General features: G+C 45.3%; 1 protein-coding gene across 16 annotated transcripts in view; it reads left to right on the top strand.

Annotated features, from left to right (window-relative positions):
- Positions 1 to 16688, top strand: part of COL13A1 (collagen type XIII alpha 1 chain) — an 87663-nt gene extending 70975 nt beyond the window's left edge. For 15 of the 16 annotated variants that reach the window (XM_027692867.1, XM_027692879.1, XM_027692878.1 and 12 more), the window contains 10 exons: positions 262 to 303; positions 793 to 819; positions 2260 to 2340; positions 5050 to 5085; positions 6880 to 6933; positions 7202 to 7255; positions 7968 to 8003; positions 10850 to 10936; positions 15055 to 15093; positions 16250 to 16688. In XM_027692867.1, coding sequence (XP_027548668.1) covers positions 262 to 303; positions 793 to 819; positions 2260 to 2340; positions 5050 to 5085; positions 6880 to 6933; positions 7202 to 7255; positions 7968 to 8003; positions 10850 to 10936; positions 15055 to 15093; positions 16250 to 16252 — 459 coding nt within the window. In that variant the 3' untranslated portion in view covers positions 16253 to 16688. The remainder of the gene's footprint in view (positions 1 to 261; positions 304 to 792; positions 820 to 2259; positions 2341 to 5049; positions 5086 to 6879; positions 6934 to 7201; positions 7256 to 7967; positions 8004 to 10849; positions 10937 to 15054; positions 15094 to 16249) is intronic. The other variant, XM_027692868.1, reaches the window with a different exon arrangement.
- Positions 16689 to 27464: the final 10776 nt, after the last annotated feature.

Below are 27464 nucleotides of genomic sequence, written 5' to 3'. Positions count from 1 at the left end.
GACCAGTGGAAGTGGACGTTTCTTTGGAAAAAACCTCACTGCTTTCTCTCCTCCTAAATATTTGCAACTGCTGCATAACCCTCCCCAGCATCCTGCTGCTGCTTCCCAGTCACTGTCCTGGATCGCTGTTGCTTCCAAATGCAGTCCTTAGGGGGAGTCCAGGTTTCCCAGCCCAGCAGAGCTCTGCTGCACTCTGTGCCCTGTCTGCCTTTGTCTCTAGGGCAGCACATTGACTGTGACTTCTCCTGGTTTGCTTTCTAGATATCTGGCCCCCCTGGACCCCAAGGCCCTCCTGGACCTCCAGTAAGTTTTGAGTGATTCACCTCAGGAGCAAGGGACTGGGAATGAGGGGGATAGAGTGGGAAGTGGCTGGGGAGGATTCTGCGTGGAGAAAACAGGCAGAACCAGTGCAGTGTTGAAATGGGAACAAGTATCACTTCCAAACCCACCCCCAGCATAGGTCAGAGCTATGGTGGGCTGGGTGGGCAAAGAGAGGAGGTTATGTTAGTCTCAGATGAAAGGGAAGACAGTAGTAAAATGGGATGATGGGATTAAAGGGATCAACTGCAGAAATGGTCTTAATAGCACACCTGGCCCCCTGCCAGGGTGTGCTTGGCAAGAGCCTCCTCGTTACCAGATGAGAACAGTACGTGAAGTGCCCGTGACACAAATAAAGAGGCCTCTGTGCCCTCAGAAAGCGAAAGCTCTGTACTGAACACTGAGCTGGGATACCTGGAATTTAAAGCCCATCCTGAAAGGTTACTCATGTCTTGTCTCTCATCCCAAATATAGGGTCTTCAGGGCCTCCCAGGACCTAAGGTAAGGTGGCAAAACATTACATCCTGAAATTTAACTGAAGTTGTCTTAGGTGCTAGAATTCCCTTCAGTAACAACTTCCTAGTGTTCAAATAGTACTTTTCTTCCATCTTTGTAAGAGGACAAATCCTTCTGGATGTTTTCTTGAAGGAAATGGATTAGCAGCTCTCACTTTAGGGCCCAAAGGACTGATTGTTCCCTCCAGTTTTCACCCAGAGAAGTGGGAAGTCACTGGTCCATGGAAATCTTCCCATGAGAACACAGTTGAAATCTTTGCCTGAAGGGTCAAGATCTGTACATCAGGATGAACATACATCATACAGCCCTAAGTAACTGACCTGTAGCTTGAAAGGGGCCTTAAAATTACCCTATACATTCTGCTGTAAAGCACTCGAGAACTTCACTGTCCTTGGTGGTGAGAATCTTTTTCATCTCCATCTAAATGCTCAGCCCACACCATTGCTTTGCCTGCTGTAAAACAGCTCCTAGACAAAAAATAGTTGAGTGGAAATATTCAAGGAGAGCTGCATCTTTCCTCTGACATTCTGGGCAAAGAATGGAAAATGTGGCAAACGTCTTAATTCTTCTGGTTATCCTCAGTATTTGGCCACCAGCACAGTTTGGGTGCTGAGGGGGATGGTGTCCTTATCCTGATTCCCCTTTCCTCCAGGTGTTATTACAGACACAGTAATCTGTCTGGTCTATAACTCAGTAGCCACTGCTATCAGGTGGCTGGGAGACTTGTGTAAGAGACTGTGCAAACCTGGTTCTTCTGACACTTCTGTCTCAAAATGCAACCAAAATAACGTCTTAAAATGCCTCATGAACAGGAATGAGGGGAAAGAAGCTTTGGGTTACACTTTGAGTTTGTGAGAAAAAAATTATTTAATATATTGTATTTTGTTTAATGTTGCTATATAGTTCATAATACAGAATTTAAAAAATATAGTTGAGAAAGGAATGATGAAATTATTTTCCCCAAATGTTTAAACTGATGCCTTTGCATTTACAAAAGTCTTTGCAAAGGTGACTTCTGCATGATTTTTGTTCAAAGCTTGTAGACACCTGTCATTCACTTTGAATGAATCCATGTCTTAAAATGTAAACCCGCCCTATCAGATAACTTCTGGTTATTTGTCTATAAATATATATACAGCAACAACAGCAGGGACAGCAGCACAGGAGTGAGCCCAGTTCCCCTTTGAACATCTTTACTCACAGGGCCTGAATCTCCTCCACCTGCCATTAACCTAGAACAGGTGCTCACACAGGGGGAATTTGACTGACAGTGGTTTTCTTCAAATTGGGCTGAGAATTGGGCTAAAGCATTACTCTGGTGCCTCTTGTATGCCCCTCGCTGCTCCGGGGCTCTCTGAAGGGAGGAATGTTTGTTATATAAATGCTGTTATGGTGAGTTTATTTTCTGCTCCATCCTTCCTTTAGGGGGAAGCAGGGATTGATGGAGTGAAAGGAGAGAAGGGTGCCCAGGGTGAAAAAGGAGACAGAGGGCCACTGGGATTACCCGTAAGTATCCAGGAAGCAAACAGCACTTTGTGAGCCAAACTTGTGTCAGCTGTAAAAAGATCCCTCAATAGGAGACGCATGTGGGAATTTGATATATCAAGACAGAGAAAGAGACGGTCTATAAATAACTGTGCCTTTGCTCTGTATAAAGCCTTCAGCTTTTAGATCTGTTGAGTAGATCAGTGATCACTTTATTTCTTCCTGCTTCTGGGAGGATTGGGAGAAACAAGCAGTAGCTTTCCTGGGGGTTCTCTGCACTTCAGGGCAAAGGGACAAGGTCAGAAACAGAAGTCAGAGATGTGGAAAAGGAAATGCCTTCCCAGCCACTTGTCACCTGGGCCAAGCTTTGTACAAAGCGTGGTGGTTCTCAATGCACCCAACTTCTTCAATAGCCAAAACATTCCTGTCACTTCTGCCACGGAATCAGTGCTTTCCCTGCCCCGGCATGTCCCTGCTGTGCGTGAACTTAGTCCTTTTAGCCTGTGTTAGTGCACTGCTTGGCAGCCCAAGGAATTGTGGCACAATACATTGCAGAGAAATTGCAGGAGCTTTAGATACAAACCTGGGGACTTGGTGAAGCTCTTCGCTCACATCTGCTAAAACCCACTGTGTGAGTTGACAGCTGATAATGAGTTAGTGGTAACTTAGTAATGAGTTAGTCCCACCCAGTTGCTCCACTGGCCCCCAAGTCCTCTCCTCACAAAAAGCGCTGGTGGCACAGTACACCCTCTCACTTTCCTGAATGCCCTGCCTGGAATGAGCACTGCAGAGTGCATCTCATGTACTGTGTGACTTTGTTGTCCTGTGTTCGACCACCCAGATCCCTTGTCCCTGACTTTGGCTGAAACGTGCGTGTCTTTGTTTGTAAAACGTTTTCCACCTTTAGTTGTGCTGTGTAGCAATTCCCTTCCAGGGCCTGAGCGCATCCCCACTAAGTCTAGGCCCCCAAGTGAGCTCACATGAGTGTATTCCTGTGGCTCCAGGCAGAGCCAGTGAGGAGAAAGCAGTGCTTTGGGAAGGCCACAACAACCCCATGCAGCGCTACAGGCTGGGGACAGAGTGGCTGGAGAGCAGCCAGACAGAGAGGGACCTGGGAGTTTGGATTGACAGAAAGCTGAACATAAGCCAGCAGTGTGTCCAGGTGGCCAAGAAGGCCAAGGGCATCCTGGCCTGGATCAGGAACAGTGTGGCCAACAGGTCCAGGGAAGTGATTCTTCCCTAGTACTCAGCACTGGTGAGGTCACACCTCAAGTGCTGTGTCCAGCTCTGGGTCCCTCAGCTCAGGAAGGATATTGAGGGGCTGGAGCAGGTTCAGAGAAGAGCAACGAGGCTGGGGAAGGGACTTGAGCACAAGTCCTATGAGGAGAGACCGAGGAAGGTGGGGTTGTTCAGCCTGGAGAAGAGGAGGCTCATGGGAGACCTCATCGCTCTCTACAACTCCCTGACAGGAGGGTGTAGCCAGGTGGGAGTTGATCTCTTCTCCCAGGCAGCAATCAGCAAGACAAGAGATCATGGTCTTAAGCTGTGCCAGGGGAGGTTTAGGTTGGATATTAGGAAGAAATTCTTTACAGAGAGGGTAATCGGGCATTGGAATGGGCTGCCAAGGAAAGTGGTGGATTCTCCATCCCTGGAGGTTTTTAAGATGAGACTGAATGTGGCACTTAGTGCCATGGTCTGGGAGCCACGGTGGTAGTGGATCAAGGGTTGGACTTGATGATCCGGGAGGTCCCTTCCAACCCGGCTGATTCCATGATTCTGTGATTCTATGATCAAATGCAGAGGATTGTGCTGCAGTGAGAAGGTAGAGCCCAGTCCCACAAGAAATAGAAACAGAAGCTTTCTGTGTAAATGGTTATTTCCTCAAGCCTGTGGGGTATCTGGACAGGGGAAGGAGATCCATGTGACAGTCTGAGAAGATGCCCCAGCAATTGTCCTGAGAACCTCATCAGCATGGCAGGGAATGTGCTGGCTGCTTCTCCTAGAGCCCCATTAGCCCTCAGGGTCCCCTGGCTTCTCATGTCACTCTTCCTGAGCTGTGGAGGGGGGAAGGCTCAGAAGTGTCCTCTGGGAAATATTTTGTGTTTGGATCAGCACTATCAGCTGGCCAACCAGGAAGCACAGTTACTGAGCTGCTGGTAAGATCAGACACTGTGGACCTTGTGTCCCTCCTCAGAGCCACTGAACTCTGTTCCTAAGCTTTTCCATGCCTGATCCTGTGTGTCTTCAGCCTGTAAAACTAAATGCAGTGCCAGACAGGTACTGAACTATTTCAGACTCTGTAAAATCCTGCAGCTGGATCTGTTGCCTTTTCTTCTGTGACTAAGGTCTTGACATGATGCCAGAATTTCATCCCTGATTGTCTGCAACAGCCTTGGGCTTCTCTATGGCAATGCAGGTTCCAACTCTGCTGTCACATTGTCCTTTTCATGATCTGTCACAGAACAGCTGCTTCCCCAGGAGTTTTCTTGGTGGCACTGAGAGAAGGAAATTTACCCTCTTTGAGAGGATCTAAAAGTTGCAGATCAATGTTACATGTATTCAGTGTTTCTGTGTTTTTGTTGGTTTGCTTGTAAGTACCATCACCTGTCCTTGAGATCTTAATTTTTGTTAATTGCAAGCATATGTTTGTCTCAAGTCACTGCTTCACTCACCTCTCCCCTCCCCTTCTCCTCCTGCCTTGTTTTTGTTGAACCCTCCCCGTCTGTTCAGGGTGCTTCAGGTTTAGACGGCAGGCCTGGACCACCGGTGAGTTCCATTTCTCCATTGCCCTACGTTCCTCCTCCCCAGTTCCATGATTTGTTTTGTGTCTTCCAGCCCAGTTCTAGTTTACACCAGGAATAACCTTGATTTTTTCCAAAGCAGGCTTGGGAGGGTGGCTAAACTTAGACTGGGGAGTGATGTCACACACTTGTCTCTTTTGATGCTATGAGTCTGTCTGGATCCTGGGGTCACAGCTGCCTTGTTCCACTTTGTCTCAGTAACAAGATGAATGAAACCTCTGCATGGTTCCATGATGTTCTGTTCTCCTGTTCTCTGTGTCCTGAGGGGTCTCCATCCTGTAGTTCTCCGTGGTAGCCTTGCTTGCTGCCTTTACACAACAGGAGCTCTTTGGTTTTGTCTGAGGTGTAATAACGCTGGAGTGTTTTGTCCTGTGAGCAGGAACGTTTGTGTCAGCTGCTCTGACTTCTGAACAGAACCTGAATGGCAGCTTATACACTCACTTGTTTGGGGATATTGTAGGTTTAATTTTATAGATGTGCAAGGGAGACCTCAGTGTATTCCAAGGCACTGAGTGATGCTGAAGTGCAGGCACTTAAGATTTCCATGATTGTATGAATTCAAGGAGAGCCCGATTTTTCTTACTTCCTTCACCGTGCTGAAGTTGTGTGCTGCATGAGCTACTCCTCCACTTGTATTCTGCAGATCTTAACTTGTCTGAAAACCTCTCCTGATCCACATGAATCATCCTGCTCACATCAGAGGGGTTACTTCAGTGACTAAGGATTGCAGGATGATGTTAAAAAATGCAAACCCCTTTGCCTTAAGGCTCTTAGAAAAAGACTTCTCAAGCCTTGGTTCTTCCTAGGAGGCAGGTAATATGCCTCAAAAGTATCCCTTTATTGAGGCTCCATGATGGAAGTGTAGATCCATACCTGTGTGGTTAGCAAAGTGTGGATGGAGTTCAAGGAGTCTATACAGAGTTGGAAGTGCCCAAATCCTGTTTTTAGCCAGAAGGACTATTGCTGAAGTGCTGCACTGCCCACATTAAAGATCAGCTTTGGCTGATTCATTTCCCAAAGCTCCAGCAAGTTTCAGGAGCACTGGGAAAGAAGTTTGGTATGCTGGTGAGAGATGGCCCCTGTGTCAAAGGGTTAGGAACAACACTGGGGTTTCCTGTTGGCACGACTGGGAGCCTGGTGGAGTGACAGGAATGGCAAAGAGGGAACAGAGGGACTGAAGGGTACCCCTCTTAGTTCACATCTGTGCCTGTGCACCCCTGCATTCCTTGCTGCACCACAGGGTCTGTCACCTTGCATGCACAACTCACTGGCTGCCTGCCACCACATAACCAAACGCTTTCCATTTTGCTCAGCTCTGCTGATTCGGGGTGGGGGGGACAAAGGGAAAATAAGGAAATAAAGGAAAAGAGAATTGCCTAACATAATTCTAAATGGCCTTTATTCTGCTACAGCTTTCAGCCTTGTCCAATATAAACTAGAGAGAAAGAAATCCTGTCTGTGGAGTTGGTAGAAATGCCTGCTGAAACAATTGTCAAGGGAAAGCTTCAAAATTAAAAATAAGGCTCTGTACAGTGGTGCTGGTGTGATCTAACTTAGCAGTTCCCATGTTGTTCAAACTGCCTGTACCAACTACTTCAGATCGCCACCGACACTGAAAGCTGTAGTGGTACGAGGTGCCTTCCACCACCAGACTGTCCTTCCAAGCTGTGCTTTTCCTCAGGGAGCAGCGGTGTCTCCTGGCTTTAATGAGGCCCTTGAATAAAAGCATCCTGATGTGTTTTCCTTCCTACAACTGCAGGGTACTCCAGGACCAATTGGGGTTTCAGGACCAGCAGGACCAAAAGGAGAAAGGGTGAGTTTGCTTCAGAACTGACTGATGCTCTGTAACTTCTCTGAAGATGTGACAGCTCTGAGGAATAGAGGAGATCTAGGCTTTTCCAGAGATGGAACTGCCCTCTCCTTGTGCATACAAGACTCTCAGCTGGGCCTCTTTGATATTTGAGTACCTCATCCTTGGGGGTTTTAGGTGCTTTGAGTTGCATCCTTTGCTTTTTCTTCTCTAGTGCTTTGCTCCCTATTTGTACTGAGTACAAATTTCTACTCTTTTGTCTCCATTTCAGGGCAGTAAAGGAGATCCTGGAGTTGCAGGACCAATGGGGCCAGCAGGGCTTCCTGTAAGTATGGGCATACAAGGGATTTATCTACAGAGCCTGTATCATTGACAGCTGAAGATGCTGCAGTAATTCAGTGTTTGCAATCACAGCTGGGTTGAGTTTAACTCCAGTTACAAACCTTTGGTCACTATGGGAGCGACTGAAAGAGCTCAAGAACAGTGACTCAGAGGGAGGAGGAGGAAGCTGAAGGGAAATTGTTAATTCACCCTGGTCCTCAAGCTACCAAAAGAAGCTGAGTGGGGCTCCCAGGATAGGTATTTTAGTCTAAAATGCCGCTTTGGAGCACATCTGCTTTCACAGCCTGGCTGGGAGAGCCCTGTCCTGTCATTGCAGGGACAAAAGCTGCCTCCAGTGAGGTTAAGAAATTCCACTGTTTGGGATTGCTTTTGGAAAAACAGGGCCAGTGTTGGAACTCTAGTGTAATGTAATCATGAAGCTGCTTTGTTGTTTAACACAAAAAAGGAAGTTTGCTGCTTTTTTCAGGGACTGCCTTCTCTAAACTAGTTTGGTTTTTATCTGAAGAACCCTTAGAGGAGTAGTGCTGTTACAGCCTGGATGGTCTGATGGAGAGGAGGTTGTCTGCTGGAAAAGTTTTGTTTGTTTGTAACATAGGTGGAAAAAAACCCAACCCCCTGAGCACACATTCTTCTTTTTGAGTGGGAATACAGTGGGACCTACTTGTTCTAAAATATTTTATGTTGATGCATTTCAGGGTTTACAAGGTCTGCCTGGTGACAAGGGAATCCGGGTAAGTTACCAGGCAAACTTCTTGTATTTAATTACTAACACCTTTACACAGGGACAGCCCAGTTAACTCTGAGCACCTCTAGTAGCCAGCATGTGTTTGTCTGCTAGACCTTCACACAAGTGACTTTGCATACCTGGATTTTAGAAGGTGATACCTGTAGCTTGTCCCATCACCTGGGACATTGTGGCACATCTCTCTGAAGGCTGAAGGAGGGATTTTCTAATGTGTTCATTGCTGTGACAGCTCTGTTCTCACCAAAGCATGGGACTCCATGTGTAGTTCAGTTAGGCCAGTGTGGTGTGCTTTGGGAAATCCTACTTATCTACTTACTGATGTGTGTGAATTCCCATGAGAATTAGCTGAGGTGCAGCCACAAATCTTATTTTGGTACTTTTAAATTCCCCCTGAAGCATGAAAAAGAAGGTTGTCCTCTAGCAAACACTCCTCCAGAGAATTTGGAAGATTTGGAAAAGATAAATTAAATTTGCCTGCCTTAAAGAGTCAGACATGAAATCTCTTCAGGCATTACCCTGAATGGATGTGATGGTGAAGAGTTGGGTCAAAACCAGTAACATGAATGGCAGCATTTCCATTGTACCACCCATATTAATAGAAAGACAAATATTACCAAGAAGTGTATGTTGAGAAGCTCCTTCTTTTTCATCAGGTTTTCTTGCCTGTTAAAGCTCTGAATCTTTTTGATAAAGACACTTGAGAGCTGTAGTTGAATATAATTTATATTTAGAAATACAAATGACTTCTGAATTTGAGTCTTTGTAAGATAACAATTGTCTCAGTATCAAGCAGTTCAATATAGTACAAGTGTGTGTACTCACACAACTCTTCATATGACTCTGGTATCACCTGAATTTATCTGAAAATGTAAGTTTTGATGGTGCATGTGCCCATGTAGTGATTTCATTATATGGGTTTGCTTTTGATACATACTGTGTTTTCTGTCCTCCATCTGCAATGGATTTCTGACCTTACTTTGCACAGAAAGGGCAGTTTTGTAAAGAAGCAGCCAACTGGCATCTTAAACTAGGGGAGAAAGGTTCAAGGGAGCCCCAAAGTTCTCCCCTTTTTTAATCATTGCATTTCTGGCTTTGCTTCTTAACTTCCTCTTCCCTAACATGTGTTTTGTTCTGTTTGTGTGGCTTCTAAACAAAAAGTAACTTTTAATTCCTAGACTTTTTCAGTTGGTTTTTAAACTGGGTGTCTTAGTTACAGAAGGATCTGTCATTAGCTCTAGATGGGATTTTTCTGAGCTCTGGCATAAAAGCAAGTGAAACTGGGAGAAATTGCAACTCCTTGTAGAGGATGAGTTGGAAAGCACGAGTGGGAGGTTGTGCTGGCCCCTTGAAGTGTGCATGCACTTCACATCACTGTAACCCATAATTTGCAATGATGAAAAAGTGTGAGAAGCTTGAGAGTGTAAATGGGCAAGTGCGATATTTTAGCTGAAATAATAAGAAAATACCCTTTTTCCCACTGAGTAAAGGGGATTCCCCTTACTCCTCCAAAAGTCCCAGACAATTTGGCAAAATCCTGTCTGTTCCTTTAGGCAGAGCAGGGCTCTTTAAACCCCAGAAATGTTCTTGCTGCCCTCTGCTCTGAGTGGGAGATGAGCGTAGCTGTGCCTTGGGTTGTGCCCTGGGTAGAGGTGGGAACAGGCAGAGTTTTGTGTGACCCAGCTGAAAAAGTGGGACCCCTGAACTCGTGCTGCCAACCTGCTTTCACTCTTATTTTAATGCCTGTGTTGTTTTTTTTCTTGTGTGTATGTGCCTCTTCCTCGCTCCTACAGGTCCACCTTTGTCCCCTTTATCCCTCCATCCTGTTCTGCCTTTCTTCCTGGTTCCTTCCTCCTTCCTCCAGAGCAACCCATGGCGCACTTTTCCTGGATTATCCTCTCCATTCCTGCGCTTGGCTCTGGGTGACTTCTCCTCATTGCCTCTCCTCTCCCATCCATTTCTCTTGCCAGCTTTGGGTTTAACGCTTTTTTTTTTTTTTTTTTTTTTTAGAAACAGCAGCCCGTGCTGTCTGACTTTATCCCTTAATTCCTTAAGCGCTCCCCACAAGTTCAGAGTTCAGTTCCCTGTGCAGCAGCCCCTTCCCCTATTTCATGCTCAGCAGCTCTGAGGATTTTGTGTTATACAGAAAGATTTGGTATAGATGTAACTGGCAAATACCATGCTATACCCTTGTGCTGCCAGGTAAGAGGGTCAGGGAGCAGCTGCTGCCCTGTGGCTGCGCTAGTCCCTGGTCTAACAGGTTTTTTGGGAGAGCACTACTCAGACCATCCTAAGGGGCATCCAGGTTGTACGGACTGTCAGGGCTGAGTACTTCCTTTATTCCCTGGCAGAGAGTTCTCTGAGTGAGACTTCCGTTAAGAATGAGAATTCAGAGTGGTAAGAAAAGCATCTTGGTGCCATCCCAGAGCTGGAGTGGCAGAGGAGGGACCTTCCCAGCCAGCTGCAGATTGAGATGGGGTGGCACACTGCTGGCCAGAGGGGTGTTTGCCCATCCTGTGTGTCTGGGGTCAGTGTGTTCCCTGATGTACCTCTCTCTGGAGTGTGGGAAGCCCCAAGAAGTCCTCTGATGATCCCTTTGATGCTGAGCCCTCCCAGTCTGTCAGTGTGGGACTGCGGCCACAGCCAGTGTGTTTATGCAGCTCAGTTACAGCTCAGCAGCTCTTCTCTTAACATCTCAAATGGAGATTTCTCTTCTTTTAAAATGTTTCCTAAATGTTTATCCTTTTTTTAAACTATCGCTGACATTTGTTTGAAATGGATGATCCTAAAGCTTTTGTGTATTCTTTTTTTCTCGGACTAAACTATTATTTACAGGGGGAGAGGGGCAAGAAAGGCTCTAGAGGGTCTAAAGGGGATAAGGGAGACCAAGGAGCGCCTGGATTAGATGCACCCTGTCCGTTGGTATGTTCTGTTTCATCAAATGTATTGTTTTAAGATGTGTTGATGGGGAAGACAGAAGGAAATCATAACATAAATACTGGTCTTGCAAAAGTACAACACTTGGATAAGGCCTGGCTGGGTTCCCACCTCAGCCCGTGGCAAAGCTGCTTTCTCCAGGGGGAGAACCCCTGATCCTCTGAGCGATCAGGCTGCTGAGTGACCACGGTTATGTTCCTTCCTCTTCCAGAGCCCACTGAGGTTTGGGGCACATGGGGGTGTCCCATGTGCTGGGAGCCCAGGGCTTTCTCCTTTGTGGATAGAGCCCTGTCTCCTTTGCTGCCAGTTGCAGCTCTTCTCTGAGATGGTCAGTGTGATCCTGTCTACGAGATGGCAAAACTGGAATGCTGGTTCCCCTGCCTCGGAATAACGGCCAGCTGATGGGATGGCCTGAGAGCACACGGGGCACTTGAGCTGCAGCACCCAGAGGAAAAACAAATCTCACTTATCCTAAATGGGATGTGTGTCTGTCAAAACAGATTGGCTATAAATCTAGGCAAATTAATAAATATAGGAATATGTGTACACTTTTATCTAAACTCATATGCTGCAGCGAATTCTGCCAAAAATCTGTAGCAGTGCCACAAATACCAGGAGTACCCGTGGATCATGCAGCTAGAAATCCAGCTGCTGGGTTTCCTAGTGAGGATCAGAGGAAGGGATGATTCTGAAACTGAGGAAACGCCGTTCCCATCCTCTCAGCTTCAGCTCAGAGAAGCATCTCCTGGCTTGCAGATCGTGGAAAACCCAAAAGGGAAATGGCTGGTGCTGCTGATTATCTAAGTGTGCAGACAGCTGTGTGCTGGGTGTGCAGCAGAGTGCCCTGTGAAGGTCCTGGCGGGGGCTCGGCTGCCCCCCGTGACACGGAGCTGGCAGTGACTGAAATAACAACAGTGGTTGATTTCATGAACAGGGTCTCCGAGGTTTTAAAGGCGAGAAGGGTGAGCCGGGGTTACCTGGGCTGGACGGCCTGGATGCCCCATGCCCATTGGTATGGCCTACCTTCCCTTTCCTGCATGCTCGTTTGCTTTTTGGGTCTTGGGTGCTATTTCTGATACCTCCAAATAGCTGCATGCCCTAGGAATACCTGGCAGCTCCTTCCTTACCTGTCTCCATCCTCCCTTCCTCACATTGCTGCTGTTAGAACCAGGCCCTTCCCTTCATGCTGTGATTCCCAGCTGCTGCCAGCACTACTCTGTGGCATGAGGAAAAATAGTGGGAATGCAGATTTATTTACAACTGCTTCACTTCTTCCTTTGCCTTCCCTTTGGCAACTTCCACTAAACCAGCCTATGCAGCCCCAGCTCTGCACTGGCTTTGCTTCCTTGCAAGGAGCTGTGATGCTCGTGTCCTTCATTAACTCTGTTTTTAAGTGCTTGTGTGTGGTAGGCACAGCCTGACATGGCTCTGTATTGCCTCAGTCACCCCCTACAATAAGATGACTGAAAATAATAGTTATCCTGTTAGCGAGCCCATGTGAAACATATTAACTGGACATTTAGCTTCCCTGCGAGATAATTCCTATTTATGACTCTCCCCAGAAGTCCAAATTGTACTCCTAGTGTCAACAAAACTTGCGCGTTTCCCAATATCCAACTTAAGTAATAAAATGATTATTGTACTAGTGCCTGATCTAGCCCAAGTGCTGTAAGACAAAGGTCTTCAGGAACACTAAACACATTAGTGTCCCACTAAACATCACCAATTTATTAATTTTCTCTGAGATTTTCTGGAGATGCAGCGTTCAGGTGAGGTTTTTGCTCCCTACAACAGTCTCAACATCTCCATGATACACAGAAACTACTCTACTGCCCTTCTGGCCTATTTGGCATGACAAAGTTTGCTTGAGGATGGTCTGTCCAAGCTCACTTAAGGATGTTTGATGCCATTTACAAGGGATGGAAGATCTGTTAGTTCAGCTAGCTGGAAAAATGCATCCCAAAGCAAAAAGCCACATTTAGTTTGGAAGGTTTTCTTAGTTCTCCCAGGGAGAAAAAAAGCTGTGAAATTGCCATTAAAAGCCTTTGTTATTTGAGCTTTGTGAAGAGCTAACCAGTTTTCCTCCCAGCACCCCCTCCTTTGGGCACTGCCATGTCCTCTTTGGGGCACTGACTCTAGCAGTGGCCACTGGTCAAGTCTCAGTTGCTGCTCTGTAAATTCTGGGTAGTAGAAAGAAACTTCTGCCAGTCCCACAGGTGAAACCAGACCTGCCCAGAACAGCCCACAAAGGAGGAAAACCACAGAGCCATGTGTTCTGCCTCCTGATGGTCATAGCCAGGTTCCTACGGAGTAAGTTTTGGCTGAGTAAGGCACCTGATTCCCAATCCCTGTAAGGATTCCACGGGTGCCTGGCAGACCACCCCTCTGTTTGTGTCACTGCTCCCAGTGAGGATTCACCCCACATGGCCATGTTGGAACACACACTTCTTGTCATTCCTATTTTTGTTAAGGGAAACTTGCCAGAAAATCTGATGAAATACAGATGCCATTATTTTTTTATATATAGTGTTCTGGCATGCGAGCTAGCTTGGGAACGTGAATAAGCATGTTTTTGGATCCAACTAGGTTAAAAGCTTAGCATCCAGCTGACACATCCATGTCTGTAACTTATGGAGGCTGTGAACTAACGCTTTGCACATCTGAGATATGTGGAAGGAGATCCTTGGTGCTAAAAAGCATGTCGTGTTTCCGTTCTCAGCACGTTCACCCGCAACAAACACTTCCTCGTGACCCTGGTCTTCCTTTGATCCCTAAGCTGTAACTCCCTGGCCTCCCATTCCTTCATACACCTAACTTCCCATCTCCTCCTGTGCTGCACTACACCAGTCATTCCTACCACCATCAGTGTACCAATGGGAACACCACAATATGCCCAGTAATTAACTGATAACTCCATATTTCCACATGGGGGGGAAAGAGGAGGAAACGGCACAAGGAGATCACAATCCAAAAAATGCATTTGAAAAGCAATATTGTTGTGGCAACGTTCAGTTCATCAGGCCCCTGAAAGTGCCTCTCTGTTAAATAGTTCATTTCTCAGTATACTACTGTGCATTTGCTTTTCTATTTGTATTGGTTTTGGTTTTCCTGGGGAATAGTGATAGCCTATAAATGGGCCATGTGGACGCAGCACAAGTGTTTGACTTCTTGTGTCAGAGATGTATCTCCTTACCTCTGACTTCACCTCCTGCTCAAGAGCACCTTAGCACTGACATAACATCCTGTTTTCTCCTATCAAACAGGGCTTCACGGAGATGAGTGGCAGCCACTTACAAAAGCCTTTCCCAACCATGGGGTCTCCATTTTTTAGTAGCATGGCCCTTAAAGTGTCCAACCTTGTTCAACATTAAACAAAAATTAAAAAATAATAATGACAACAACACACCCACCTGGGGCTGTGCAGCCCAAGACGTCAGGGTTGCAGAGGTGCTGGGGAATTTTCACGGAAATCCCACTGCTGTTATTGAAGCCCAAGACCCTTTTCAGGGAGTCAGCTGAGGCATCCTGAACCAGCACAGGCGCTGCCCAGCTGCTTGCCTTCCTAATTTCTCTGGAGCGGGATCTCCTCAGAGGCAAGAGGGGACAGCTGGGCAGGATCTCACATGACAAAGCAAACCCTTTAGCAAACAGGGCAGAAAGGAAATGGAGGTTTTTTACAGACTCTCCTCAGGATCAGAGGTTAGTGCTGACTCTGGGGTTTGCTTATAACCTCAGCACTACAGAGCCAAGCATTAGGACACAGACCCACCACCTCGCACTTTCCACTGCCTGCCTTCCTCCTTCCTTCATGGAAGCCTGGATAAACTATTCCTTGAGGAAGAATGAGAACAAGCCTACAGACCTCATGTGTGTAAGTCCCTTGCATAGCCTGAGGCCTCTGCCCTCTTCAGCCCCAGCCCTTGCTTCGGGTTCTTTGAGCCAGAAGTCTGGGTCACTCCAAAAGGCTGAGGAATATCTCAGACTATTCCTCCAGCCCTGGTTCACAGTTTGTTGCAGCTGTAATAGTTAACCCACGCCTTCTTTCCTCCATCTCTGCACTACTGTCTGTGTCTAAACTGCTATTTCATCCATCTCTTTTTCAGGGGGAAGATGGGCTTCCAGTTCAAGGCTGCTGGAATAAGGTAAAATAATCTTGGAAATGCTGCTGTGCCGAGTTGGCAGTGCCGTGTGTTCTGCTAGTGTTTTCCAGTGAGTCTGGTTAAGAGCAAAAGAGGTGTGGAGGCATGGATGGGATTTCCAGGACTGTACCCCTGTGCTGGTTTAAAGGTAAACCAGCAGGAGAAATGAACTCAACTCAAAGGAGAGATTATAAGTCAGAATAACAATTTAATAAAATACTACAATAACTACAATTATACAGACAAACAGTTGATTTTAACCCACAACACCCAAATGTATAACTCAGCACCCTGGGGCATGAACAGAGTGGTGTTCCTTGGGCCCCCTGAGTCCAAAGTAAAAGGAGAGTGAAAAACCTGTTGGTGAGGGTGCTGTTGCAGTCTGGTTGAGAGTGGTGGTCTGCAGTCTTCCTCTGGATCCCACGAGTGGTTAAAAAAGTCCCAAGACTCCAAGATTACATATCCTCCAGTTCAGGCAGGAATGCCCAGTACCTCCCTCAGGGCGGGGGGTTCCCCAATGGGTGTGAGGACAGGAGCACCCTCCTGTCTCACAGGCCTCTTAACACCCAGTTTATAGCCTGAGGAGTCAGGCTGCTCTGGGCAGATGGTGTAAATGCTCTATTGATAACAGTTTCTGGGAAATGGCATGGAAGGCATAAAATACACAGTTTTGGGTTACACCCATACAGTGATGAACTGGTTCCAGCTGTTCTAACTAGGACAACCCCTGAAAAGCAGCAACCAAAACTCCTCCTTGTTTGTGTATCACAGTACAGCTCTGTCTGCTACAAAGGAGAGAACTGTATGTGTGGCCTTTGAGCTGCCTGGCCCCAAAGTGCTCTAATCCTTGCACAAAGATGAGATTTCCACCTGGATTCCCTCAGACCCCCTGGGGTCTGGCCCACCTTCAGCACCTGTTGTGGGTGTAAATGCCAGGTCCTCAAGCTGCATTGGTGGGAAGATGGTGGAGGCAGAGTCAGCCCAAGCTGAACCTCCCGCCCTCACTCAGGGAAGTGGAAAGGATCCCTGCTGAAATTCCCATTGCTCTTCCTCCTGGAACCAGCTTCCCTAATGCTGTCCTTCCCTCCACGCCCTGTGAGCTGGCATTAACACTTGGTATTGAGTTGTCACTAACACTCGTTTATGTTTTCTTTTGCAGTGATGATTCTAACCTGGACTGGCCTGTGTGTGTTACTGTACATAGGATATTTATTTTTATACAGTGTTCTTCTCCGAAATGCCAAAAGTTATGCATTTTTACAAATTATCAAAAAGCTGCATATTTTTTTGTACAGAAAATACTAGATTTTTTCCCCCTGTTTGTCAGTTCTCTGTATGATTCTATGTCTGCATTATGCTTGTTTTGTCATGGAGTACAGCTGTAATATTTACATGATACTTGTGCACACATGGTGAATATAGGAACTTAATAAATTATTGCATTAAAGATGCCCGAAGGAACTGCCCTGTATAGATTTAAAGGTCATTTTCATTTTTCAAGCTGGGTCATTCAAGAATATTTCAAAATATTATGTATTTTTTATTAAAGTGAAATATAAACAGTTTTGTTGTGACTGAATTAAAGTGTTGCTGAAAAACCTGCTGGTAGTCACCGTGCACTGGGAACGTAAAGATTCCATGATTTATAATTATCATCCCATGGGCTGGAATAATGCTCATGACAATGAGCCCTGGCTGGCAAGAAATTCTAACCCCTTTCTAAACTGTAGGCGTGCAAGTAGCTCAGTGAAAACCTCATTTAAAATTAAGCATAATGCAGCATTCCTCGATGATATCCTAATGAATGTTTGTTAGGGAAATCAATCCACGTGGCTTTTCAAAACGTTAACCAAAGGTCACATGCAGATTTGCAGTGTGCCATTACAATTTGCATCTGTTCATCTTAATTATCCGTCCTGACCTACCCTTGTTGATGTCTCAAGTCTAAACTACCCAGAAAGGAAAGTACTGCCAGGCTAAAGTGACCATCGCAATATGCTTTCCTTAGAAAATGAGCAGAAGCCTAAATCCATTCCCTAAAATGTGTCCACTGGCATTGGCCCTTCACATAGGGGGAAAGGCAGTGGGCAGCCCAGGAGATTCAGGGGGAAGCCACCACGTTTAATGATCCCAAGGGAGAAATGTGAGTGGTGGTTCATTAGTGAGCCTGATCCACTCAAGTCCTGCTCTTTGCATGATGCTGCCACTGTGACAGGAGTTGGGCTTCTCCTGGTTGCAGCTGTGCCAGCTGGAGTGGTCCCCCCCACCACCCCTCCTGTAGTCAGCTACGCTGCTCAATTATTCATCTGTTCATAAACCATTGATTAGTTATTTTCAAGATGATTCCATACAGTCTTTTAGCACCATCAGAGTCAAGTGACGAGGTATAAGGCATGTACTTCCCTGGTACACAGGGACTGCCCAAGGAACCCAGCGCAGCCCCTGACTGCTGCAACCCATCTGTCACCTCACCCTTTCAGAAATTTATTGAATTTCATCTAAAACCCAGTGAGGTTTCTCTGCCTGTGTCCCCTCCCTCCCCGCCCCGCAGGCAGTTCCGACTCAAGTGCTCTTGCGGTTAGGAAACTCCTTGCAACTTTCAACCTAAACTAATTCATGGTATTTACAACCATTTCTTCTCATGCCAACATTGTCCTTGGGATGAAACTTTTCCATGCATGATGTTTTCGTGAGATGCTTGGGGTACTGGAGCTGAAATGGCACAGAAGGAAAATGAACCACAGAGCCATGAGGGATTCTTGTTGGTTTTCTCAGTAATAGCCGTTGTTAATATAAGCCCCAGCTCCCTGTTACAAGGCTTTGCAGCTGTGGAGCTGAGCTAATTGGAACAGCCAGTGTTCCAGTCGTGTTTTAATTGCTCACCTGTTAAACAAAGCAATTCCTAAAGACCCAGACGGGTACATTGGGGGTGCTTTGGGTTTGGGAGTTTGTAGCAGCAGTGAATTTCTACTCTGATCTTGAGGCATTCAGCTGCAAGGTAGAATGTTTGAATGCTTCGCCCCTTCTAAAAATGCTGGCTATCCTTAATCCTCGAAAACTTACAGATCCCTAGGAGAACCTGCCAATGCTTCCTGTCCCCTTTAATCTCTGTGGAGTGTTTTTGTTTTGTAGCTGGTATTTGTGATTGCACTGCATGGGGTTGTTGTTGCTTGGTTTTATCTGATCCAAAAGCAAAGTGCATGTCTGTAACCTTGCCCTGGCACAGCTACTGAAAGGTCAAGGACTTCTGAGGTGATGCTGTACCTGTTTTTTGACTGATACATTTGTGAGAAGGCTCTTGCCTGAGGTGCAGGAGGCCTTGAAATGTAGTTGCCAGAACTCTTGAAAGTACCTGACTTGGGTCAGCAAAGACTTATCTGTTTCTGGGGGAAATGTGTAAGGTACCCACTCACCCGTCCTAAAGGCAGGAACGTGATTACAAATGTTCCCTGCGGTTGCTGCAGCCACAGCCTGGGATTTTAACTGAAGTAGATGAGTGAACATTTTGGATTGCTCTTCCTACAGCCCCGGTACTAACACAATCCCATCAGCCACTGGGATAGACCGAGGGTCAGTGACACCACACTGATCCACTGCTCTTCCCAAACCTGAGCACTTTGCATGTCAAGAGAGACCCAAACGGTGGCAGCGGGGTTTGCACCACCCTGAGCGTGACAGTTTCCTTTCAGGGTCTGTCCCTACTAAAAGCTGTAACCTGATTACTGTTGATTGTGCCTGGCTGTTTTCACATGAAACACTTTGTCTGCCACTTCAAGGGTCAAACTCCTTGGCTGATAGCCAGAAAGTGAGTCTGAGGGTGGAGAAGCTTGAGAAATGGCAGCAGAGTGAAAGGAGAAGGAGGACCTTCCTGAAGATTTGCTGGAGATGTTTTGCAAGTTGCTTCCCTGGAGCCTGGGAAGAGTTGTTGAGCTGCACACCAGGAATGTGCCTGCTTGGGGCTGCGGGAGCTCGGCATGCCAGCGCTTTCTGCTTTGCTCTGTCTTCTCCCAGAGGCCAGAGGCAGGGGTCGAAAATGACACCATTTATATTCTTTTCCTTTGGTCATTTTCACTTCATTCGACTTTTGTGGTCAGACTCTTCAGATGAAGAATTAGGCTCGTTTTCCAGCAGCGGCTGCATAAATGAGTGCAAGACATAGACAATATTTCTGGGGGGGAGGGGGATCCTTTGATCTGAGAGAAATCTTTCTTGAACCATTCTCTTTAGGAGAAGCAGAGAACCCCCCGTGTTCAGCTCAGAGTGCTGCTCAGAGAGGACACGATAACACTTTTTGCTTTTGTTTCTGGTTACCAGGTGACAGACTTCCACCTGTATCACTGATGATTCCATCTTTAACCTTTTCATCACAAACTTTCTTCTCCTGTGAAATTATAAGGAAATGACATTGTTTTTTGGGTATTTTTTCTAACTGCTCTGGATTTTGAAGGCATGAACTGTGTGTTCAGAGGAGGCAAATGTGGAGTGTGGAAAAAGTCTGGTTTCACTGACTAATTCCTTTGCTTCCTGTACTTGTGCATTTGTCTCCACTGCACACACTGGATGTACTTTGTCTGGAGCCCTCCAGAAATGTTTTCTGCTGGCCCATTGAAGGCCCTTTTGTGGGTATCTCTCCGCAGATGTACTTCCAGATGGAAAATAAGGATCACAGAGGTTCAATTCCACTGTTACATGTTTTAATACATTCACTGAAGGGAAATAAAGATTTGGCAAAGTACTGAGGGCTTCGGAGGATGTTTCCCAGCTGCCTGAAGGGCAGAATATACAATCCTGGATACCTCCTGGATACCTCCTACCAACTGCAAACCTGGCATCCCTTCCTCAGCCCCTGCTGCTGAAGATTAAATTCTGTTCACATGTAAGCTCTAGTGTCTTGCCACCACAGCTCTTGCAATTTATTAAAAAAACCCAAACCTAAAATAAATAATTAAGTATGTATCTTGGGAACATGACTCATTTCTACTTCCCTGAGTGCATTGGGAATCCCGTTTGCCCAAGCACCAAAACCACACATTTAACTTTGAGCCTGTGATTCCCGCTGGCCTAAATGATGCCATTTGCATACCGAAGTACTCTGGTGAGCCAGGGCCATTGTTATTAGAGCTAATGAATGATGTTATCTGAGTCATTAGGCAGAATTAAAGGATAAGCAATTCATGTTACAGTTCAGAAAGAAAGAGCTGATTTCAAGCTCAAAGGGATGTATTTAAACCAGAGCAATCCCAGATTCGAACGCCCTTTGTCAGCACTGGAATCATCCTGACCTTCTGATAAGGACACCTGTACCTGACACCCACCTCCTCCTGCCAACGCACAGGAAGTCTACTGTTAAAATAATTCCAGGTTTACAAAGACTGGGGGGAAAGTCCTACTTTCAGTTTCATCTGAAGAATCGCAGGGTTTTTTCTTAAGGCCTCTAACAGATGTGTTCAGTGCATAGAGTAACAGGGGAAGAAATTGTTTCAGTTAGGAACCAGACTGGTGGAAAGGTTAATTTATTTTATTTGTATTTTTTTATTTTTACTTTATCGGGGGGGGAGGGGGTTGGAGGGAGAACCTGACCAGAACTGCAGGCGGTAGGTGTGCTTTTTTCCTTCTTTTTTATTGAAAACAATTATATATATAATTTGATAATGTTACTTTTACTGTTCTTTTTATTAATGATTTTTGGGGGCAATTTGTTTGCTCTGTTGTGTTTTCTTCTGGGTATATTTTTAATGGGCTTTTAGAATAAGTGTGTAAAAGTTCCTCACCGAAAATGTCCTAAGGACATTTCTATCGTCTTTTTTTTTCTCCCTAAGTTCAGTAGTAAAATGGTGCTTTCCACAGGCAAACCAGTTTTCAGTGGGGATAAACATATCCCCACAGGCCACACCGAGGGACCAGGTACCAGTGACCTCCCAGACAAAACAGCTCTCTCCCCACTCTCCATTTACATCTACAAAGATGAAAAGGGCTATCTGAGGGACCAGCCGACTGGAAATGGTCCCTTCCCACCTCGGGGGTCTGTCGGGAAGCAGCTGGTCTGGCAAGAGCCGCTGTGTCCCCTTCAGCTGCATTCTACAGCCGGGCTAGAAAGCTCGTTAAAATTAAATTAAAAAGTCATGTTTATTTGAAGATGGCAAGTTCTTGGAGGGTACCTGCTATGGTATTGCTGTCTCTTGCTATTGTTTTCCCTCCTCGGAATCCAGCAACACACTCGGGCTCAAGCTTAGCTTTAGGCTGTGCTTCACCCTGAGCCTATCTGCAAATGCTTTGCTGGATGAGGGTCTCCCCTTCTTTTCCATATTTTTTTGTGTTTTTCCCCCCCCTTCTCTTGTTTGTGTCCTTCTTGCTTCCAGATGTTTTTGTCCTGGACAAAGTAGTTTCCCCCACACACACACATTTTCAGAAAATCTCTGTTGGTCACATTTTGATCATTTTCCTCTCACTTTTATTATCAGTCCTTCTTGCTATCCTTCCTCCCTCCGTGTAGGCCTGCTTTGTTAAACATTTTGATCTGATGAGAACATCATGGCAAAACATGAATTAACATTGTAGATGTTTGTTGATACTTTTTAGAGTTGACTGTAAAGCTTCTACTGTTTAAAACACACGGCAGCAAAACCAGTGTAGCTTTGTAGCTTTCTTACGATCTTTGTTTTTTTTTGAACAGACTTAGAATGAGTCCGAATATGGCAAAATTTTTTTTTTCAAGAAAAACCTGCTAAACTTTTGTTTTTCCTGCAAAACATGAGTTTGTTGAACTGCTGTTGCAAGGTTTAGTAGGTTAGACATTAATGACAGGTATGAGAGGACTGGTTGTGGAGCCTGTGGAGTGCAACTTACACTCTTGCTTTCTATTGTACACCATTTGTCGGTCTGTTGTCTCTGGTGGGGGTTTGCTGGGAGTGTGAAATTCCATTTTGTGATAATTCCATTGGGGTTTTTTTCCACATTTGTGTTTCAAAGTGTTGCTTCAGTAAATCTTCCCTTTTGCTCTCCTGCAAAGATTTGCGTTTACCCTGATGTTGCACCCCACCAGCAGTGCCACAGACCGAGCAGTTTCACCCTTTTTTTTGAGCCTTACAAAGGAAGTGTGTCATCTCCCTAAACTCCACAGCCTTTTCTGAGGCGGGATGATGTCCATGAAAAGGAGAGAGGCAGCAAGACTGTGCAGGCCACCATAAGGAGACTCCTTCTCTGAGCCTGGTCCCTCACCGTTCACTCATGACCTGCCCCATTACCACTCCCTTCGCTGTTATTCCTTGTTCTCCCTCACCAGTCAAAGGCAGAGAAAACATTGTCATGGTCGTGTTCAGCCCAGCCCCAGAAGGACTGAGATGAACCCCTGGATACAGGGAGGAACCATTCTCCTGGCTCCAGATGTTGGGCAGTGCAGGGATGGGAGGGAGTTCCTGATCCCGGGGGATGGCCTGCAGAGGTGACGGGCTCTCCCGCTGGCAGTGCCTGAGTTCCAGGCCACACTCCCACTGTGTGTGTGGAGGTATTGCTCCCGATGCCTTGGCTTGTGGGAGTGTCCCCCATCCAGGGCAGTTTCCTGCACCAAGAAGTCAAGTTGTTCTCCCCTTGACAGGGTCCTCAGAGCAATAGAAACCCCCTCCCTGATTTCACCTGGAATGCTTGTGTCATTGGCACTGCTCCTGTTTCTCATCTGTACATCAATTGGACACCAAATTGACCTAATCCCTGCAGGAGGATGATTTCTGAAGCAACTTTATGTTGTTACATAACTGGTTTCCTTGAATTTTACAACAGAGATTTTACTTTTTTTTCCCCTTTGGTGGCATAGACTGTAGAATATTTATTATAGCTGTAGTAAAGTGATGATTTATGAGTAGACCTTGACAGGGCATTGTTTTTGTGTTTCTCTTACAAACACTGATTAATTAAGATGTTTAAATCTGAATACACTTTTTACACTTTTTTTTTTTGTTTTTACATTGAACTTTTCAGCCTGTGTATTGAATATCCAATGTTATTTGGCATTCATTAATGTGTGTGCTGTGTATACTTTGTGTTACCAGGAATTTTTACTGTCATTGTGCTGTTTCTAAGACATTGTTTCAACTCCTTTTGACATAGTTTAGCTATTTGGAATTTTTTGGCCTTCCAGACAATTCTACACTAAGTAATTGCTAGAATGAAGAGAACAAAGGGCTGTTCTTTCCCACAAGCTTTTCAACCTCAGCAGGAGCTTCTTCAGCCAAAATGAGCATTTGATTTTCTTCTTTCACTTTTTCCTTGTTAGTATGATAACATTCGTTTGTTTTGGTTTTCAGTCCTGGGAATTCTGAATTCCATGTTGGCCATTTCTAGCAATATTTTAGAAAAACAGAGATAGCTGTGCCATAAGGAGTTATTGATCATAACAGAATTGAAATACTGTAATTATTTTGGGGTTGTTAGTAAGTATTTTTCCACTATTAAGTTTTTAAGCAAATCTTTTCTCAGTGTGATAAAATATTAAAAAGACACTAAAGGACTAAGCACTCAACATGAGGAAAGGGATTCAGGTAAATGATTTCCATCCATATGAATGAAAAATAGCTTAGGAATTTTAATGTCAGAACAATGCTGGGCCTCAGTTACCCATTTCCTGTGTCCATTAATTAATCCAGTGATTTCAGTGAAACCACACCTGGCCTGGAAACTAAGGGCACACTTACAGGACTCACTGAATCACTCTTCAGTAGAGTGATTTATCAGATAAAGAAACTAGTGCTGATGTTGTTCAGAGGTGCTGGTTTATACTGTGATAAAAACTGCTCTGCAGAGCTGTATGTTGCTATTTTAAATACATCAGCCTAGTAATGACATCAGGAGAACAAAGGTTGCAGGAGCAAGTTAGTTTGGGGAATGGAGTTCTGGAAAATCAAAGGAGGGCTAAAAAACAAGCAGGAGGCAACGAAAAATGTCTCTGGCTGGGTAGTTGTTGTAATGGTAAACATAATATTTGAAGTGCCATCCCACTGTTTTCCAAGAGGAGTCTGATGAATTGCCCGTGCCTTCTGTTGAAGCTTTACTCCTTTGTGTCAATGCTTTAGTGAGGTTTCTGTTTTAATTTATAAATTAAACACATACATACATGTTCCAGTACAGTCTGCATTTTTTACCTGTGATGTACATACCTTCTTCTCCCTTTTATAAAAATCCCTGTTTACGTACAACTAGTTTCTGTCTTTTGTAAATGACACCACATGCAGATCATAACCCATAAATCCACGTACAGGTGAATTCACTTCCCATTTGGGGTTTTAGGCTCATATCCTGAGACAACCGCGCCATCTGCTGTTTGCCATCAGGCCCGGGAACTATGGAACTCGGTGGGAAATGTCAACCGATTTAGCAGGGCAGAATTCTCCAAAGTACTGTTGTCACTATGAAACTGGACAGCTGTAGAGAGGGCAGAGTCCTTCCCAGTGCCTGGGCTAAGGGAAAGGCAGCAACCACAGCTGAGACACAGTGCTGGACACTGGGGAATGTGCTTGGGAGAAAGGCAGCCTGAGCCCGCCCTCCCATGGCATGAACAGCCTTACTGGAGCCCGCTCTTACAGTGTTAACTAAACAGCCATAAAACACAAAGGCACACTAACTGTGGAACTGAGAGGGCAAGGGCAAAGAGGGGAGAGAGGGAAGACCAGAGGAAAGTAGAGACTGATTCTCTAGTCATGCCCATGCTAAAATGATCATAATTATCAGCCGTGGGTATTGTCTGTCTTTCCTCAAAGCAGACAGAACCAAAGAGAAGGTGTCCATCCATCTCTCCATTGCCCTCAGCTCAGGTGTACATCCTCTCCCTCCCCTCCTGCTCTCCTGTGTGCCTGGGTGTGTATCTGTGTGAGCCCAAATCACAGTGGTGTTCCTTGGAATGAAAGCCACGTGCTGAACAACCATTAGCTCCTGAACAGACGGCAAAAGTGTGTGCTTTGCTCCTGACCTCCTCTGGGTACAGATACAATAAGCCTTGGAGCGAAGGGAAAAACCCTCAAGGATCTGGATGTTTAGCAGTGACTGATGCATCAAGTTATTTAGGAAAACGGACGTGTTTCGATGCTCCAGCTTGGAATGGAGAATGTGTTTGAAACTTATGGCTTTTATCATTCCTGAAGGCTTCAAGGTCACTCTTGCTTCATAAAAATGATGGCTCCTGGCTGTGTATTGCTGTACCCTGGGAGAGTAGTGAAATCTTGCACTGGTGCAATAAATAAACGTTCTGGAGGTTTGCTGTGTGCTGCCTCAGACCCAAGGGTAGGGTTGTTTCAAGGCATTTTTATTTATTTTTATGTCACAATTGAGATTTTTTTTTCCCCCTAAGGGCTCTGCAGTTAGCAGGAAAAGTAGTTAATGAAGTAAATTGTCTTGTTTTAAATCAAACTCAGGAACAATTACGAAAGCAGACAAACAAGCAGTGCTGTGCAGTCCTGACCTGTGAAGCTTCTCTGAAAAGAACTTGGAGCTTAATGGTCCCATCCAGGGAGACGATGTGCTTGTTTGTGCCACCAGAGGAGGAAGGAAATGTGTGTCACTGCTCCAAACTGCACCAAAGAGTGTAACTGTGAGGGGACAGACATCTCTGCTGGCACAGAAAAATTGATCAGATATAAGACCCCTTTGCAACAACAGTGAGAAGTGGGAAATATGATATATTTCGTATGTGAAATGCCAGTTTGGTAAGGATGTCCCCTGCAGTACAGATCTAGAGTTTCCATAATTCTGAAAGATATATTTGTAAATATCCATTAGACCAAAAAAAAAAAAAAAAGTCATGATTATTGTGATTAAACATGACTCGGATATTTTTATTTGATTAATATTTTTACTTACATGACTAAGGAACAATTGAGTTAAGACAATGATCCCTGCAGTCTGCATTGCTGCATTTAAGAACAAGTAACAAGGATTAAAACCTGCTTTTAAATAACAAGGATGAAAATGCATTTTTGATTTTTTTTTTAAGCTAATAACTAGCATTAAACCTTTAGAGTCAGTTGGTGTTTGGGCAGGAAAGACCTCTCTCATTGCTTACACATTATAACTAATCTGACTGCAGCTAGTGAGCCTACTTTGTACACCATATGTTAGAATCTGACACACACAAAAATGTTAAATTCTGAAGTATGTGGGATGGTCTAATTTAAAAAATGCTACTTAAAAGAGAGTTCTCCAGAAAGTTGGGATTTAGCTTTTCTGGCTCATTGTGCCCAACCTAGCAGCATAACAACCCCATAAGCAGCATGGAGGGTGGAGGAAGGGTTAAAAAGGGCTCAAACAACTCCTTACAGAAGTACAGAGTATTTGCAGAACTCGGTTATTACATCTGTGCTCTGCTGCCACGATATTGACACACATCAGCTTTGATCGCATTTGGTTATCCCAATGACAGGGCAGCGCTCACACTGGTTGATCAAATTCCTGGATTATATACTTTTGGAGCACTTGACGTTCCTGTCCTGCCAGGACAACCCTGGACACCTGCCAGCCCGAGCAAGAGTGAAGCTGTAACTCCGGGTGCCAGAGCTATGAAATATTCATTACAGTGTTTGAGATGTAACAGCTTCTGGCCCAAAACGAGAGTGCCATAAACAGCCTGGTTTTCCCATAGCTGGGGAGTCAGGCAGTCAGCACTCCATAAATGCTCCTCCGATGGATCTGTTGTTTATTTTGACAAAGTAACAGATTGTATTTGCGCTCGGAAGGCAACCGGCAGATGGTCTTTGCACAACCTCGTGAGGGCAGGCCCCGCTCCTGCTGAGCGGAGAAAGCTCTTCAATCCGGTGCTGCGCGTTTTCCCCTCGCACAATGTTAGTTAGTAACAGTTCTTCCCTGAACAACCAGGGCTAAATGGCCACGACACACAGCTACTGCGATCAAAACATAGGGCTTTTAGCTGCTGGTTCCAAAAGTGTGGTTACTGCAGAGCAGTTCACACGTGTGGTAACTCTCTCCAAATGCTGCCTTGGTCTGATCTGCTAAAAAATTCTTTATTCTAGTGTCACAAAGCAACTCACAATATTCCAGAAACACTTGAAGCAACAAAAAACATCCATATAATCCTGTTAATATTTAGGTTAAGGATAGAGGTTGTATCTACTGGAGAAATAAGGAGGGGAAATTGAGTTTATGGGACTATTAAAAATCACGGTAGGAAAACTGGTCTATAACTGCAGACATCTGTGACTGGCCTAAAGATAAAAACTGTTATATTGTGAAATTCCTTTATGTCCTCTCTCACACTTCTCCAGAATTCCCGTTTCCTTATGGGGAATGTTGTTTATAAACAGAAAAATGTTGCTGTAAACAGAGTGAGTTGTCCTAATGCTGAAAGTTTGCCTCACATATAGACTTTTTTTTCC

This window comes from Neopelma chrysocephalum, unplaced genomic scaffold, assembly GCF_003984885.1.
Source record: "Neopelma chrysocephalum unplaced genomic scaffold, ASM398488v2 Primary Assembly neopelma1_89, whole genome shotgun sequence".
In the NCBI taxonomy this organism is placed as follows: domain Eukaryota; kingdom Metazoa; phylum Chordata; class Aves; order Passeriformes; family Pipridae; genus Neopelma; species Neopelma chrysocephalum.
The sequence above is the reverse complement of the archived record's forward strand: the minus strand, read 5'-3'. Positions and strand labels throughout refer to the sequence as shown.